This window comes from Hoplias malabaricus, chromosome 1, assembly GCF_029633855.1.
Source record: "Hoplias malabaricus isolate fHopMal1 chromosome 1, fHopMal1.hap1, whole genome shotgun sequence".
NCBI classification, from domain to species: Eukaryota; Metazoa; Chordata; class Actinopteri; order Characiformes; family Erythrinidae; genus Hoplias; species Hoplias malabaricus.
Window position 1 is genome coordinate 3,303,578 of NC_089800.1, and position 11,934 is coordinate 3,315,511.

General features: G+C 44.4%; 2 protein-coding genes across 3 annotated transcripts; both read left to right on the forward strand.

The window, feature by feature from the left end:
• Positions 1–658: 658 nt before the first annotated feature.
• tpbg1a (trophoblast glycoprotein 1a) lies at positions 659–2,016 on the forward strand. The gene is made up of 2 exons (XM_066679092.1): positions 659–951; positions 1,074–2,016. Exons 1-2 carry the CDS (start codon positions 698–700, stop codon positions 2,014–2,016), a joined length of 1,197 nt encoding a protein of 398 aa, XP_066535189.1. The 5' UTR covers positions 659–697.
• Positions 2,017–5,375: 3,359 nt separating this feature from the next.
• Positions 5,376–10,965, forward strand: kdf1a (keratinocyte differentiation factor 1a). 2 transcript variants are annotated; one of them, XM_066678411.1, is made up of 4 exons: positions 5,376–5,606; positions 6,515–7,848; positions 8,203–8,283; positions 9,727–10,965. In XM_066678411.1, exons 2-4 carry the CDS (start codon positions 6,534–6,536, stop codon positions 9,777–9,779), a joined length of 1,449 nt encoding a protein of 482 aa, XP_066534508.1. In that variant the 5' UTR covers positions 5,376–5,606; positions 6,515–6,533; the 3' UTR covers positions 9,780–10,965. The 2 variants fall into 2 exon arrangements, with proteins under 2 accessions (XP_066534508.1, XP_066534516.1); XM_066678419.1 differs by having other exon boundaries at positions 8,206–8,283.
• The last annotated feature ends 969 nt before the right edge of the window (positions 10,966–11,934 follow it).

Below are 11,934 nucleotides of genomic sequence, written 5' to 3' on the forward strand. Positions count from 1 at the left end.
AACAGCTGGCGTCTGAGGCCGGGGGGCAGATCTGTGAGCTGATGTGAAAGATCTGGACAGTTTGCATTCTTCAGTGTGTTAAATTGTTTAGCGGTGTTATGCTAACAAGCAGTGGGTGGGCCTCGTGTATCTCCGATGAAGCAGTGTTTTCTCCTTTCTGAAAAAGGCTGGAGGCAGTAGGGCATGGTCAGGGGAGGCTCACTAACGAGGACCGGAGACGATTAATAAATGGAGAGAACATCTGCTTGAAAAAATTTAACAAAACTAGTAAAAATCAAAGCATTTTCTGTTTGACCTTTATTACTTTACCTCAAAAACAAGTGTGTAAATATAACCTCATTCCAAATAACGCTAAATGATGCATTCACAGCCTTTTCTTTACATTTTAACCTTTAAAAAAAGCTAAACTTGAATTGATCTTAGTCTCAGATTTAAACCTTAGAAAAGTATCATGAAATACATTCTCTAAAAATACCTCACTGTAATTTTTCTGCCATATTCCGTTTATATATAACGACCTGAGTGTCCTTATTGCAGTAGCCCCCCTCCAGATTGATGTCCCATGTAAATTGGGCGGCCCTGCCCCTCCCCGCCGGTGGGTATTAAAGGGCTGGTGCGGCTGGTTTTGGGCTGTTCTCGGCTCTGCTCTGATGAAGAGATGAAGTGATGAGGAAGACTCCGGGTTTCTCTGACGAAGATGCTCCTGGTTTCTTTGCTGCTGTGTGTGCTGAGGTGTGTGTGTGCGTGCTGTGCCGAGTGTGTGTCGGGCTGTGAGTGTGAGGAGCTCACACAAACCGTCCGATGTGTTTCTGCGTCTCTGAGTGATGTTCCAAACACTCTTCCCAGAAACACACTGAGGTTAATAATGAGAGGGAACAGCATTCCTCGGATCCAGAGGAACTCATTCATTAGAACGGAGAACATCACCACGCTGGAGCTCACCAACAATGGGTCAGAGCTTTATTATTATATTGTTTTCCTATTTTATTTTAATTATTATTATTATTATTACTTCAATCTGATACATTTTTTACATTAATTTTTTCCCTCTCATATATAATACTCCTTTCCAGAATAACAGAGTTGGGTTCTCACGCATTCTCTGTGCTCCGGATGCTGTCTAGACTGGACCTGAGTGAAAACTGCTTGGCTCTGATCCACCCAGAGGCGTTCTCTATCTCAGGGAGTCCTCTTCAGCGACTGGTTCTAACCTCATCTCTGTTTAACTCCTCCTCCGTCAGTGACCTGGTCACCGCCCTCCGCTGGGGGGCACTGTGGAGCCTGAGAGAGCTGGACCTGTCGGAGAACCCATTGGTTCTACTGCCCCCGGGGGTATTCTCCTCACTGTCTGGCCTGCGACGCCTCCTGCTGGTGAACAGCTCTCTGACAACTATCTGCAGCGGGACGCTTTCCGGACTGGAGCGTCTGCTGGAGCTGGACCTGCGCTTTAACGGCTTACAGACCCTGGCCTCCGACGCTCTGCGAGAGTTTGAGAGACTGGGTCAGGTCCGGTTACTCCTGGGTCAGAACCCTTACCGCTGTTCCTGTGAGGCTTTGGAGCTTTCTCTCTGGATAAACACCTCACGGGTCTCAGACGCGGAAGATCTAAGGTGTTCTTCCCCACCTGGCCTGCAGGGGGTGCCTGTGAGGATGCTCGGCTCCACAGCCGCACGCTGCCTTGGTGAATCTCATGCAGACATGACTCACGTGGCCCTCCCAACCTCGTACGTGCTCCTGGGCCTGGTGCTGGGCCTGGTGGGAATGGTCTTCCTGTTGGTGGTGTATCTGAACCGTGGTGGAATCGAGAGATGGTTGACTGAACTCTACGCTGCATGCAGGGACGTTCTGGACGGGTATCATTACCGATATGAACTGGACTCGGACCCCAGACTCAGGAATCTCACCAACCAGAGCCAGCACCAAAACCAGAGTCGCCGTACAGAACATCGGACACAGCGTACACACATTCCTCAGGACACTCGCATCACACATGTTCCTGCAGACGTGAAAGTGTAGAGGATTTAAAGCTATAGTTTAAAGACAAAACATGTTAAGGGCGTTCAGTAAGTTCTGGGTGTGAATGATCTACTAATTCTGCAGGTAATTTTTATAATGGTTCTAGGTGTTGACACTTTCTGAGGGATATAAAGAAAACGTCAGCTCATTTCCATCATTAGTTTTGTTGCAATCGCTACAAAAACCTCCGCCCTCAACCCTGAGGGGTTTTACCTGCTCCCAAATCTGATGAAAGATCTCAGTGGAAAGTGATTTGAAAGCTGGAAATTGGAAAGCTAGTTGCTAGACCTAACAAATATGTTAAGTGTGATTATGTAGGAAAAGAAAAATATATATATTTCCCATTTGTTTTAATTCGTACCTACACAGAGAAGTTACTGAACGCCCCCTGTATGACACACTGGTTTACACATCATGTAGATTTTGGCACTCACACATTGTTATGGACTACACTGCGTTAGCGGCACTAAAACTTGTAGCAGATGTCTAGATAAAATTTTGTCTGCTCTTTATTCCATTTCTATGGAAACAATATTACCACTGGCCCTATCACCTGGAGTTTGCAGTTCGAGTCCAGGCGCTGCCTCAGCTGTCCAAAGCTGGAATCCTAGACAGCATATTTGGTCTCAATCTTTGGGTGCATAGGACATCCCCCTCTCCCCTGACTGCCTGTGGTGCTAGTTAGCATGTGCATCCATCAGCTGATGTGACAGATCTGGGGAGATTGCATTCTCCTACACACTAAACTATTCGGAGGTTTTGAGTTAGCACAAGTTGGAAAAGAAAGGTCTTGGAGGAAGCACATCTTTGACACCCTGTGTAGTTGGAGGAGATGCACTCACAAGTGAAGTTAGACAAGTATGAATTGGGAAGAAAATTGGGCAAAAGTTGTGGATGAACAATTAAAAAAAAAGTATTAAGGATTTGAACTCAGCTCAGACCAGAAACCCCAACCTCATTACCAACCAGCAAGAAATACTACACATGACCTTTTAAATCACTTTACAGTGAGCTTTTGGAGTGCAAATGGCACTAAAACAATAATGGGATTATAACGCCATGTTAGTGTCAGGTTAGCAATGGTGTATGCTAATGTATTATGGCAGCTCTAGCTTAAACACAGTCTTCAGGTAAATTCTTTTTTATTTATAGATTTACTATGAATGAAGTAGATTTATGTAGCCTTTTAACTTCCCAGCTAACAAAATGGCATCCAGCTAATATTAGCTTAGCATGTCCTTAAAACATTCACAGAATTTGCAAGGATATTGTTGTGTAGGGTCCCAGAAAGTGTTCAAGAGAACACGTTTCATACAATATCATGTTTTAACCAACACAGGACCATGTGTGTTGATATCTTCAAAAGACATCCACAAAGAAATGGACCAAAACAGAACATCAGCGAATGTTAAGGGGACGTCATTTGTTAGCTGGGTTGTTGACAGCTTTTTTTTAAAAAATGAAGCAATACTATAATAGTGAGATCCTTCTCTTAGCTAGCTATGGTAGCTAGACTAGCAGCTAGCTAAGCATGTTTATGCATGGTTAACATTTTTTCTGTGACAACCAATGTGTTATGGAACATTTTTCATCATGGAATGGAGGGGTTGAGGGAGGTTTAATGGTTTTTTTACGTGTTTTGTGGGTGTAGGTTATTTTGAGATATTGTATGAATCTTATGAGGGCATTTGTGAATCCATGTTGAGGTCTTCTGAGGGGTTCAGGTGTATTTTAATGGGTGTGTAGTGGTGTTTTGACATATTGTAGAGGCTTTCTGAGGGGTTTACGGTTGTGTTGATGGATATGTAGGGGTGTTTTGACAGTTTGTGGAGGGCGTCATCTGAGGGGTTCAGGCAATGCTGGAGAAGTTAGAAGTGCTCTGAGGGGTTTTTGCATTACTGGAGTTTGTAGAGTTTGTAGGTCGACGATGAGAAAGTGGAGCAGAGTGAAAGATCACCTCCTCTCTGTCTGACATCTCACACACACACACACACACACCTGAAACACGAGCTGCACACACGTGCATGTTTGCAGGAGATGAGAGTTAATGACTGTAATGGATCAAACCAGGACATGAGATATTAATGTATGTCTGAATCTGGAGAATAAATCACACTGTTCTTCAGAGCAGTGGAGACCTGGAGCAGAGTCTGGATTTCACAAAACTCACACAATAATAATTTAACAGAAAATGGCCCTGTAAAGGGGAGAAATGTAAAGTGTGGTGTAAAACACTGCATGGATTTTATATGCAATAAAAAATCATACCATTCAATCGGAGTCTGAACGTTACTGCTTTGAATCTGTACCATTTTTCATTGATAAGAGGAGATTCATCCATTTTTAAAATAACATTCAGAAGCTTCTGTGTATATTTTGATGTGATTTAGAGGAGTTTAGTGGGATGTAGGATGTACAAGAAAATATTCTAAAGGGTCTAAGTGATGTTGTGCAGGTATATAGAGGATCTTTAGGTACTTTAGTGCCGTTTGGGGGAGTGTAAGAGGTTTTATGTGTGTCTTGAGGGAATTATAGTACATTCTGCGGAGTTTTGAGGGGTATTAGAGATGTTGGGCGTGTTTAATGGGGATGTAAATCATTTTGAAGACGTTTATGATTTGTATGTGGTGGCAGAGTATTTAAAAGTGTTCTAGGTTTTTATTTCAGGGGACAGCATGTTTTAAGGGGTTTCTCCGAGTGTTTTGGGGGTTTATACTACAGCAGAAAAAAAGACTATTAAGTAAACAATAAAATTTACATGATTATAATAATGATATGAAAACGTTATGTGACCAAATCAGTGGTGGGGAAAATGATCTAATTAATTAAAAAATGACATTAAAGAATCAATTTCAGCAGAGACTGTTCAGCCTGTTAGGCTAAGGCTGGAGCTGTGATGTCACTCAGTACCCGTGGTGCATTCAAGCTCTCTCCGATTCTCTGTTTTAAATTCGGTGGGAAACAATCATCAGCATTCTCAAAAACATGCGTAAGTATAACTCCACGTCTCCAGGGAAATGTTATTAACGTTTTACCGAACAGTCATATTATTTTCCCCAACATTTAAAAAAACTTTTCATTTTGACTTTGAAAATGTGCAAAACATGATTTTCCCACAGTAGCTTTACATTTGTTTTTATTAAGATTTTTAAAAACACAACTGATATATTTAATAATATTATTATTATTTTGTGTGGTTTGAGCAAACATGAAAAATAAAACATCTGAAAACAGCTAGAATAGAAAATATGACATGGCTCTGTTATGAAATAGGTTCGTGTTGTTGTGTGTAAACGGGGAATCCCGGGCAGAGTTTTAGCTCTTGAACGCAGCACGGTCCTCACCTGTAATCCAGGTAAATCAGGTGAGAGCGGAGATAGAACCGAGCTTTTACCGAGAACCGGAGCCGATAACCCGGATCTACTGCTCAAGGGGTTCCATTTAGGTCCAGGCTAAGAGCTTTGGATAATGATTAGTGAGTAATAGATTATACGTTTGTCAAAAATAAAGTAATTACCTTCACTTCCGTGATCTTTACTCTCAGACGGTGAATTCAAAACAACTGAGGTTTTTCAACTAAAGCCTATGAGGTGAGTCAACACATCTCCAGTTAACATTTACTGTACTTTTAGGAGTTTTATGAGGAAGTAATAGACCATTTGGAGCAGCAGAGTGATTGGTTGATCCAGTTAGACGTTTAAAATTGGATAAAATATGGTTCTATGTTCTATTTCTTATTGGATTCCTCCGTTCCACCTTAAATGCAGTACAATAGCAACAGACTTTGTTTTGTTGCATTGTGACAATCCATCTTCCGTTAATTTAATAACTGAATTGTTCATTCCACCTTAAACAGTGCATTTAGAGTGCCTGTAGGTTGTATGTTCGCTGACAGTCTCTACTCAATTAGTTTCCTATTGGAATTCCCCGTTCCACCTTAAAATCCTCAGGCGCCAGAATGTCATTTCTGCTGCATTTAAGGTGGAACGAAATAACGTAAACGAAAGAAGTCTATTTCGGCCCCCGCTAATTAATCTGGGTTAGCATCCACCTTTACTCACTCAAGTTCGGAACGTTTTAAGGTGGAACAAAATTCCAAGAAATAGCTTTCTGTGTTTTATTGACTCATCCTTGAATGGCATCCTGGTAATAATGCCCTGAGGAGGGAGGTGGCTGCTGTAAAAATAGTTTAAAATGTTTGGAAGGGGAGTTTTGGTAGTGAATGATGTGGGAATGCAGGCAGATGCCAGTTTTTCTTGTGTAATTCAGTCAGAAAAATACACATTTTTGCAATGTAGAAACAGACATGCTGCTCCAACTAAATTTACAATACAAAAAAATACGTACATTAAAATCCAGGTAACCCAGTGTCACCTAATCATTCAGCCACAATAAATACAAATAAAATGTAACATCTGTAAAATATTGATTCGGATGTAAAAAAATATATAGGGCCTGTTTTTCGGTGCATAAAAGCAATTAAACATTGTGTTTTCAGGTCCTGACCGTGGTGTGCCATGCCGGGCCACAGCTCCGTGCCAAACCACAAGTCCCGCTCCCACGCTCAAGGTACGGGACGATGCAGGCCAGAGGGCTTCCGGCAAGGACGCACCAACTCCAGAGACAGTGCCACCAGTCAAGAGTCATACCGGGAACACTACAATTATCAGCAGGAATCATCCCGAGAATACCAGAGTGTTCCCCCCGAAACACACAGGAATCACTACGGTTCTCCCATGGAAACATACAAGGAATCTTATCGGGAATACCACGGCACATTTCAGGATTCATACCGAGATCACAAAACGTCTTCTCAAGAACCATACCAGAACCACCATGGTGTTCCACAAAACGTTTACCGGGATCACAACAGCCCTGGGCATGACCTGTACTGGGATCACCGCGGCACTGGCCAGGAAGCCTCTCGGGAGCGCAATGTTCCTAATCAGGAGTTTTCCAGAGAACAGTACTGCGACCGCGCACGAACTATCGACGTTCAGCCGTCCGCCAACCCTCCGCCCCGATACGCTAACGGACGTGGATCTGAGTCCCTGGGCTTTATCCCAGGCTCGGCAGCGGCAGCACCGGTGGCAGGAGGTCGGGCCTGTGGATCCTGCTCCTCTATGGGATGGAGCGGCTGCAGGGCTTTTTTGTGCTGCGTTCTCACCTGCGGCATTTACGGAAACCGGCAGCCGTGTTTACCTGCGAACGAGAGCTCCACAGACAACCCACCCAAATCTGACCCTGAGCCTCGCAGAGCCGGTAACCTCGCCATATCCAACCCCACCTGCGGCGTAACGATGGAGCCCAGCAAGCAAGCGCCGCAGCTGCCCAGTTCCGAAAGCTTCCGCTACCGGGACGTGTACCTGGCCGGGAAGAAGGTGGTGTACCCTGCAAACTCTGAGGCCCCTCCCCGCCGCAGCAGAAACACAGGTAAAGGAGAGAGCCAGCGGCCCGTCAGCAACACCAGCGTCTACTCCCGAGAAGACCTGGACTTGGATGACATGGACGACGGCGGCACGGACATAGACTCGCTCATCACCAAGAAGCTGCTGGAGCTCTACAAGCTTCACCAGATCGAACAGCTGGCCAAATGCACTTCTGATCAGTCGTTTTCCCGCAAGACCAACGAGATCAGCGACCTGATTAACAGCATCGCTCAGGACTACAACCTGGAGGAGCAGGAGGCTGAATGCAGGCTGGTCCACGGAGTCATACGCATCAGCACCCGCAAGTACAGGTCTCGGGATGCGCTGATGCCAGCCAGCACCAGGAGAGATGGGACTCTGCCTGACAGCGGCAACGAGACCATGACCTTCACTTTCAGCAATGGTGAGAGGAACATTAAGAGGTCCGCAGCTGTAATTTATCACTGATTCCAACGCATCTGCACCAAGAAGATATTGTGCAAGGCAGATCTTTACACTTAACTACATTCCTTTAGGTCTGAGTCAAGCCTAAACAATAGAAAGACACTTTGGGCTTAAGTTATCCAGCTAAATCTAAAGCCCTTCTTTTTTGCCACACCCTCCAGGTGCTCAGTGCCTCACCAGCTGATGCTCATATGGTATCAGTATCATTGCACATCAATAAAAATAGAGCCAAAGTGATTCCTGACAACTCTTATTCCATTAGTTTTCACTGCTTTGTGTTTTTAACTTCTGACCATACGTTTGTGTATTTCAGCAGAGCCCGAGGTGCAGGTGTCCGAGTTGACGCCGTCCGATGAACTCGCTCGGAAAATGAGAATGCACAGTGGCCGAAGTGGTGAGTCTCGCACTTTCTCAGAGTTTCTCACTGTATCCCACCACACTGCAGGCAAAGAGCCTTGGATATGATTTTCTATCACCACTCAGAATCATCCCATAGAGTGTCATCACTCCGGAGAACACACTCCCGGGGCGCCACAACTCAGTACTCGGTCCTGGGGAGCTTTATACCCCTCCAACCCATATTTGGAACTACACACGGTAAATTAGACCTAGGTTCATGTGCAGATGCTTCTCGAGATGCCCCGTATTTTTTAGGGGACGCCCAGAATGAAGAGCACAAGGAGCAGTGTGGAGCAGTGTGTTTTCTCCTCTTTTCTCATGTCCGCGCTGTGTCGGGAGAACAACATCCTAGGAGCCTCGTCTCTGCTCCCGAGGCTGTCGTCCGTCTCTTTGTCTTCGTCTTGGACGCTGGCGCTCTAGCTCCTCGGCTCGTTTTTCAGACGCTCAGAAATCAGCTCTCGGCGCTTTGTCCTGGGCCAGCTCTCACGTCTCGCTCCTTCATTATGTCATTTACTGATCGTCTCACCTTTCAGAGCCAGGTGAAGGAATGTGTTTATGATTCTAAGGAGGGGGAAAAGTGCCAGGTGTCATTTTACAGCGCCGGAGAAAAATGGACAAAAAACACTCTTATGGAAGCTGCTTGAGTAACGTTTAAAAGATGAACAGAGATGGGATTAATGTCTGTGAGGATGATGATTATTTCTTTTTTTTCTTTCCACATTAGTTCCTTTTATGATCATCGTTGCGTTGAATAATTTGAATATTCGACTACTTGTAATAATAATATATATTTCTAAATATTGTTTGCATATATAATACGTTTAAAATATCTTAAAGGGGACATAGTCTCTCCTTCGCCACGAGGGAACGGAATTCTGGGTCTTAACAATGAGCCGCTCGTTGTTCACCCCGAACCTGAGCACGCAGCAGTGTTCTCCCCCTGTGTAAACAGCCTGTTCCTTTAAATGATAATGAGCCGCACGCTGTTCGCCCCGACCCTGAGCACGCAGCAGTGTTCTCCCCCTGTGTAAACAGCCTGTTCCTTTAAATGATAATGAGCCGCACGCTGTTCGCCCCGACCCTGAGCACGCAGCAGTGTTCTCCCCCTGTGTAAACAGCCTGTTCCTTTAAATGATAATGAGCCGCACGCTGTTCGCCCCGACCCTGAGCACGCAGCAGTGTTCTCCCCCTGTGTAAACAGCCTGTTCCTTTAAATGATAATGAGCCGCACACTGTTCGCCCCGACCCTGAGCGCGCAGCAGTGAGGAGCGAGGAGCAGAAGCTCTAGTAAAGCCACAGCACTGGGAAGAGATTGTGTGACGTACTCAGTTTGTAGAGTGTTTTAATCTCTAGTTAGAACCGGATCAGTGCTGGGAGTTGTGTGTGTCTTGTGTGTTATGTTTGTTATAAAGTGTGTGTTGGTGTTTTGTGCCCACAGCTTATTACTCCAGCTCAGCAACAGACTCTTCAGGAGCACCACTGCTGTGCTGACCACTCAGCTGAATCACAGACCACTGGGGCTCGGTTACAGACCAAACAACTGGACCACTGTGAGTGGACTAGACACTGCACGACATCGAGTATAGACCTCTCCACTGGACTTAAGGTAGCACAGCTGGATAATAGATGGCACCGCCGGCTAGGAACCACCCCGATGATTTAAAGGCTGGACTGCTGGGACCACTAGAGACACCTTGAGTGAATTAGAGACGGTAAAACACTCCAATAAATGATAGATCACTCAGCTGGACTAGAGCCTACTTAACTGGACCTAAGAACGATTGGATGGACTTGAGGCCTTTAGACTGGATTAGATACTGGGAGTTGGACTGAGACCACACAGCTGGATTAGAGATGACTCAACTGGGCCAGAGTCCACACATCTGAGTCCAAAATGTCCACCTGGACTTGGATTTCAGACCAATCAGGCAGATTACAGACTGTAGAACAGAACTACAGACCATGTGGCCAGATTAAAGACTGTCCAGCTGGATAAGAGACTGCTCAGTTATGCAGAGTTCATGTAACTGCACTAGAGACTCCTCAGTTTAATAAGAGACCAGAGATTAGTCTCATGGATTACAGACTGAACAACTGGATTGAGGACTACTCGGATGGTCTACAGACCACTGGATTATAAACTGCTCTGCTCCAGTCATCCCTCTTTATCCTGTAGTATTTTATAAGATTAAAGAAGTGTGTGTGTGTGTGTGGCTGATGGGATTAGACTGAGGTTTTTAAAGCGCAGCTTGTGTCTTGAAGCAGAAACAGTGCCTTTGCCGTGTGCTGTGTTTATGTATCGCGTCCCTGCAGCTGTTTTTTATCCGCTCTGTTTTTAAACCTCTCTCTCTCCCTCCCCTTGCGTTTTTCTCGAGCAGATGCTTCTGCTGCTGGAGTTCTGTCCGACCGAGCGTCTGATGGATGGTTGATTTCAGCTTTGAAATGTGTTGCTGCTTCTTTTTCTGACCGTCCTCCTGTTACACCTCGCTGAGGTTATTTTAGTTTTGTTTTTTTAACTGAGATTATTTTAGTCGTGTTACAAACTCTTAATTTTTTAAAGTTAATTCTCCTGCTGTGGTTGGGTTTGGACGTGACCCACGTGTTTCTGTTTTGCTCACATTTTTAGCACGTTACGGTGTTTCAAATGTTTTGTTTGTTTGTTTTTACATGAATAAAAAGGAATGCTCTCTATCTGCTCTCTGTTGTTTTCACGCATCAACACCACACTGTGTTGGACATGTTCTTGAACTGAAAGCGAGGGACGTGTGGACAACGTGACTGACTCCTGATTTATTTACTTAGAACTGCACTGTGTTTGGAGGCTTCTCTGTCTGTCTCTCTCTTTCTTTTCCTGTCTCTCTTCCTCTTTCTCATTCTTTTTCTCTCTCTCTCTCTTTCTCTTTCCCTCTCTCTTTCTTTTCCTCTGTCTCTCTTCCTCTTTCTCTCTCTCTTTCTCATTCTTTTTCTCTCTCTCTCTCTTTCTTTTCCTCTGTCTCTCTTCCTCTTTCTCTTTCTCATTCTTTTTCTCTCTCTATCTCTTTCCCTCTGTCTCTTTCTCTTTCCCTGTCTCTCTCTTTCTTTTCCTCTCTTATTCTTTTTCTCTCTGTCTGTCTCTCTCTTTTCCACTGTCTTCTTCCTCTCTTTCTCTTTTCCTCTGTCTCTCTTCCCCTATCTTTCTGTCTCTCCCTTTCTGTTTACCTTTTTTTATTTACATTTGTTTAAATTCTCTTTTATTCTCTTTAAAGGTTTACTCTAGTTTTTTTATATTCTTTTACTGCCTCTCTCTCTCTCTCTACTGTCTTTTTATCCTTCTCTTTATCTAGTCTTCTTTCTCTCCTCCCCCCTTTTGCTTCCCTTTCTGCATATTTCTGGGAAGATATTCTCCTGTGTGTGTGTGTGTTTGTTTGTGAACTTGTTTGTCAGGTTTGACTAAAGAAAGGAAATCAAATCTGAGTTAGTTGGAGGAGCAGTGTGTGGAGGAGGGGCTCAGTTTTTAAGCGCCACTCTTTTACTCTGATGTCACAGCTGTGCTGAGATCATTTTTTTTTAAATAGAGAGAATACAGATGTTGCATTGAACTCTATAGGTTTAGTCGTTAGTTTTGTTTTTGTTGGTGAGGAATTTAAAAACCCACTGCATTTATACA

Bases quoted from the DNA above. Each gene is read 5' to 3' on its own strand.
- kdf1a (XM_066678411.1), top strand. From the start codon at position 6,534: ATGCCGGGCCACAGCTCCGTGCCAAACCACAAGTCCCGCTCCCACGCT. The intron at 7,849-8,202 runs GTGAGAGGAACA...TGTGTATTTCAG, and splicing joins GACCTTCACTTTCAGCAATG to CAGAGCCCGAGGTGCAGGTG. The intron at 8,284-9,726 runs GTGAGTCTCGCA...TTGTGCCCACAG, and splicing joins AATGCACAGTGGCCGAAGTG to CTTATTACTCCAGCTCAGCA.
- tpbg1a (XM_066679092.1), top strand. From the start codon at position 698: ATGCTCCTGGTTTCTTTGCTGCTGTGTGTGCTGAGGTGTGTGTGTGCG. The intron at 952-1,073 runs GTCAGAGCTTTA...ACTCCTTTCCAG, and splicing joins CTGGAGCTCACCAACAATGG to AATAACAGAGTTGGGTTCTC.